This window comes from Nanorana parkeri, unplaced genomic scaffold (assembly GCF_000935625.1).
Source record: "Nanorana parkeri isolate BGI_ZX_2015 unplaced genomic scaffold, ASM93562v1 scaffold15, whole genome shotgun sequence".
In the NCBI taxonomy this organism is placed as follows: domain Eukaryota; kingdom Metazoa; phylum Chordata; class Amphibia; order Anura; family Dicroglossidae; genus Nanorana; species Nanorana parkeri.
In genome coordinates, this window is record NW_017306283.1 from 2,115,149 (window position 1) to 2,120,667 (window position 5,519).

Here is a 5,519-nt window from a genome sequence, read left to right on the forward strand (position 1 = left end):
TATTCCTCCCACTGATACCAATGATTGGGCACTATTCCTCCCAATGATACCAATGATTGGGCACTATTGCTCCCACTGATACCAATGATAGGGCACTATTGCTCCCACTGATACCAATGATAGGGCACTATTCCTCACCACTGATACCAATGATTGGGCACTATTCCTCCCACTGACACCAATGATAGGGCACTATTCCTCCCCACTGACACTGATGATGGGGCACTATTCCTCCCACTGATACCAATGATTGGGCACTATTCCTTCTAATTACACCAACCATGGTGCACTATTCGACTAATACCAACCTCTTAACACAGGTCATTTTTTTGCTCTCACTGACCACCAATCCTGGAGCATTTTTTTCTCTTGTAGGCCACCAAGCCTGAGGCATTGTTTACCCTCACTGACCACTGATGTCAAAGCATTTTCTGCTCCCATTGGCCCCACCTAAGGTCTCAAGGGCAGTAAATTGACCCTTGCTTAGAAAGTTTGGGAACCCCCCTGGTTTACAAAGTCATAACCTGTAGCATCCAACCAGATTGCATTTTGCATAGGTGAGATCACTGAAACTATTCTTGGTTACTATGGATTGCAGCTCTTTTATTTTTAGATCTGTTCTATATAGAGTACATATACAACACAAACCCTATAGGTTTCCTGTCCTGCACCAAAAGCCTATTATCCATCAGTAATGAACATGTAATATTGATGCTTGTTGAGAACTCCGGCTGAATTATTTACAACAATAATAATCCTGTATTTGTGTTTTAGCAATGAGCGGCTAATATGACCGTACTGAAGGCCGTTGTTAGGCCTCTCCCTCGGGTCATATGATGATGTATGTGTGCGTTTGGATCTCTCGCTACTTTATGTTTTCAGTTTTGTTTCTGCACCTTTTAATCCTTTACTACATGAAGGGATTATTGGTGATTTAACAACACAGGATGGGTTGAAGGCTGCGGGCTTACCATCGGCGTATAAATATTTGTTTTTCCATTGTATTGTGCACATGAATTCTTGTTATTGTATGTATGTTTTGGCATCCAGAACTGTCTTCTTATTACCAGGTAGTCATGTGGCATTGCCCGTGTAGGTCAAAGCAAGGGGTTTACTTTAGTGCAGCCCTCCCTATCAGCACATTTTTACCCATTCACTCTCCTGACCGCTGAGGAATGGAAGCTGACTGTCTCTCTACCCCCATGTGATTGTTCTCAACCTATCACCAAGCACTAGTGCTGTCATGTGAGAGGAAGGAGTAAATCATATGCTTCTCCTTGCCTGGAGGTACCAGATATTGGTGTTTTGCTGCTGACAGCTGACCAAAATGGAGGGGGGTAAATGTGTTCTGGTGGGGTGATGGGGAGGGCAATACAACAAATGTGTTGGTGAACCTTGCATGGACAAAGTAGAGACTTGCCTTTAAATCCAAAGTAACAAAGGGTTTATGTCTTAATTTAGGGTACTTGGTAATGAGATGTAAATCCTGCCACCCTCTATGTCATAATGTTAAAGTTAACCTGCTCACAGGATTACTAAAGTGACCTTTGTGGTAAGTATCCCCTGGGAACAATGAAAATTCTTAAAGTTTGGATTTGTGTTGTAGTTACATTGCTCGGGCATGGCATTTGGCCTCTTGGACACTGAGCACTGTGGGAAATATACCAGGTTTTCATTCTTCAGCTGAAGGGTTGGGGTGGCAGCAGAGTAAAGTGAATGTAAGAAGACAATGTATGCTTGTTTGCCATCTACTCCTGAAGAGGATTGGACTGTCCTGGCCATTCTACATATCATTTTTTTACTGTATTGCAGAGTACAATTGTTTGGATATTGCGTTCATAAAGCTTTTTTTATTTTCCAGTCTAATCGGCCCCCTACAAAGCTGAACCTGCTTACCTGCCAAGTGAAACCCAACGCTGATGAAAAGAAGTGCTTCGACCTGATATCACGTATGTTGCTCATCATTTTAATTGTCCTCCATTTAATTGATACCTCTCAGGTATGTCCTTGCAGATAGTCACAATACGAAATTCCCCAGCGCTCGATCTAGCTAGTCAGCACAGAAAACCTCATTTTAAACTGTTTTTAACCTTACATTAAAATGCTTGTGGGTACATGTATTTGCAAATATTTGTGACGCCACACTGCTGTGCCAATAATCATCTGAATTATATACGTGCTCAACTGGAAACACATAGAAATGTATAGGTTGAGAGCCTCCTCCTTACAGGCACAGCAAAACAGCCCCATCCACTACAGGCTGCCTTCAGAAAACTACAGGAGGGGGCTGAGACAAGACCAGTCACCCTGCACAAGGAGAGAGAGAGAGCAGTGACCGGTCGTTATTACAGGAGGGATGGAGACAAGGCCAGTCACCCTGCACAAGAAGAGAGAGCAACAGTGGCTGGTCTTTATTACAGGAGGTGCGGAGACAAGACCAGTCACCCTGCACAAGGAGAGAGCAGCAGTGAGCGGTCTTTATTACAGGAGGAGACAGAGACGACACCAGTCTCCCTGCACAAGAACAGAAAGCAGCAGTGACCGCTCTTTATTGCAGGAGGGGGTGGAGATAAGACCAATCACCCTGCACAAGGAGAGAGAGTAGCAGTGAGAGGTCTTCATTGCAGGAGGGGCGAAGACAAGACCAGTCACCCTGCACAAGGCGTAAGGGCAGCAGTGACCGGTCTTTATTACCGGAAGCTCCTGCACAGAGGCAAAGGTTCACACTGGATTACTGCAGAGATCTGGTAGAAAAGCACACCAAAGACCAAGATAAGCAGAAAGCACACCAAGATTCATATAAGAATACTCGAGTCTTATGTAGTATTTGCTTATCCTGGAGTCCAACGTTAAAGCAGAAGTCTGGTATTCCCTCCCTCCTTTTCTCCAGGCCCCCCAGCACCTAAACTATACATGCACATACCTTTTTTTTCCCCCAAGGGTCTTCAGGCCAGTCCGATGACATCATGGGTACTTCCTCTTCTCCTCCGGTAGATTTAACTTTTAATTTGCAACTCAAATGTTTTATTTCTTTTTCCTGGAGCTCTGTTTTCAATAGTACAAACTCCAATCTTCCTTGCACTTCCTAATATGCGTTCCCCAAGGTGATTAATAGTGTATGTTTTTTCTAGCTGGAGCCTGTAACAGCCATTATAGAATGTATTTAAACTGTTTTTATTTTTCAGATAACAGAACATACCACTTCCAGGCAGAAGATGAGCAGGATTATATAGCGTAAGTGAGCCTGGTATGGGATCGTGTGTAAAGTATCTGTGGAGATGTAGAGAATAAGTGTAATGGAAAACCTCACGGGGACTTGTTACCTCCCCGAGGCTTTGCTGCTCTGTTAGTTTATTCCATAGTGTAATAGTGAATTGAAAGCTGTTTCTGTAATTGGGGAATGTGCTTTGCCTGTCTCACTCCCTGCACCCTCTGTCAAGGGAATAATTAGCAATAGAAAAGCATGCAGCTCCTATGAGACCCCACGTTATCAGGGAACTCTGTGCAGAATAATTGATACAGGCCAGGGGAGGAGGACTGGGCTTGGGGACAGGGGGCATTTACCCTCCAGGCCAGTACAAATACTATATGTTGGGCTGGTGTCCCTAATGGGAGATATTCCCCCATTTAGATCTCAGAGTCGGACCTGTGTTCAATGACAGTCCTGGGTGTTCTATAGCGATCTGCTCCCTGTCCAGCTCTGGGATCATTCAGCCTTCGATTTCCTTTGTGGTTCTCATATTTTATGTGACTAAATGCAGATAGCTGCAAAGGAAGTCGGTGCTGAAAGAAGACATTATTTTGAAATGTGCTATAGAACTTGAATAAGGAAGATCATTTGTGATCATGGCATGGTATTTTATTTAAAGGAGAACTATGAGGTGAGTGCTTTTCCCTCACCTCATAGTTCTAGCCGACCTGTGACAATGAGACTGTAACAGGTCGGCTCAGTAGATCGAGAGGTGAGCGAACATATACCGGCGTTCGCTCACCTCTCGATCCTGTCACAGCTCTCTGCCATGACAGGAGAGGGGCTGGATTCCCCCTCCCCGCTCCGATCTGCCAGCGCTGACTGGCGGAACGGACGGGGGAGGGGGCGGGTACAGCTGGCTCTGCCTCTAGATAGGCAGAGCCAGCTGTCACTCACGCAACTGGGCGGATCTCGACATCGATGTCGGGATCCGCTCTGGCTGCAGCGTCTCAGTATACCTCGAGCTGTAGCTCGCGGTATACTGAGCTTAGGATAACGGGAGGACGCTAGTTTGTGTCCTCCCTTTACCCTAAGGAGAACTATGGGGAAAAGCCCTGACCCCATAGTTCTCCTTTTAAGTGAGTCCATGTCATTTTCACAGCCTTAAAGGCCATTGTAATACAGCAAATCGTATAATATGGGTCACATTGCATCACAGCCTCATCACGTCCCTCTTCACCATATATTGGGGCATTTCTCTTTGGTAAAAGGTGTGTGCAGTGAAGAAATATGATTTCTGTCTGTCACATGTGGCGGGTGGATGGCCGAGCTTACGTCTCCCAGTGGATGGGCTTACATCACACCCAGCGGGAAAGTATGTTCCCTGTCTGTGTGCTTTGTTCAAGAAGCAACTGTAGTGACAACAGCAAGCCTCCAGCTGTCAAGCAAGAACAGCGGGGGTACGGGAGGTTTTAATACTGACCATGGGAAATACAGGTATAGTGTCCTGTAACTCCCAGCATCAATCTCAATGTTGCAAACTGACCACACCAGCATGGATCTGCTTCCAGGGCCGGCCTTAGGGGTGTGCGAGCAGTGCGGCCGCACAGGGCGCCATGGCAACAAGGGCGCCGTGCGGCCGACACAGCTCGTCCTGGGGGCGGCTTCTCTCCCCCTCACCGTTGGCCATCCGATATGACAGCACTCCCTTGTCCGCCCCCCCCCCACGGGGGGGGGGGGGCGGGGGGGGGGGGGGCGCAGGAGGGAGCGCTGCCTGCTGTCAGTATGGCGGAGCGGTGAGGGGGAGAGAACCCACTCCCGCAGCTGTCAGGATGGCTGAGCGGGGAGGAGATCGGAGCCGCTGTCATCCTGTCAGTTTCAGGATGGCAGCGGCTCTGTGCGTGGCCGAGCGGGGGATCGGTAAATATCATTGATATTTACCGATCCTCCGTGTGAGAAGGACAAACACTGGAGCGATCTTCTGATCACTCCAGTGTTTGTAAATAACTGGGGACACATAGTGCTATGTGTCCCCAGTTATGAATGAACAGGCTGTGATTTACATCGCAGCCTGTTCATTCAAGATTTCACCAATGGGGAGAAGCACTCAGTACAGAGGCTCCTCCCCATTCAGAAACTATTGATAGTAAGTATGAATGGGAGGAGCCTCTGTACTGAGTGCTTCCCATTCATTGAGTGCTGAGGCTGCTAAAAAAGAAATTGAGGATTTGGTGTCCTTAATTTCTTTTCTATTTTGAAAGGGAAATGTCAGGGGTCTGTTTGGACCCCTAATATTTCCCAAAGCCCCCCCAACAGTAAAAAAATAAAT

General features: G+C 46.8%; 1 protein-coding gene across 8 annotated transcripts in view; it reads left to right on the forward strand.

Moving 5' to 3' along the window:
- ASAP1 (ArfGAP with SH3 domain, ankyrin repeat and PH domain 1) overlaps positions 1 to 5,519 on the forward strand; it is a 222,158-nt gene that overhangs the window by 171,685 nt on the left and 44,954 nt on the right. For all 8 annotated transcript variants that reach the window (XM_018558673.1, XM_018558708.1, XM_018558717.1 and 5 more), the window contains 2 exons: positions 1,862 to 1,949; positions 3,186 to 3,234. In XM_018558673.1, the coding sequence (XP_018414175.1) occupies positions 1,862 to 1,949; positions 3,186 to 3,234 (137 nt within the window). The remainder of the gene's footprint in view (positions 1 to 1,861; positions 1,950 to 3,185; positions 3,235 to 5,519) is intronic.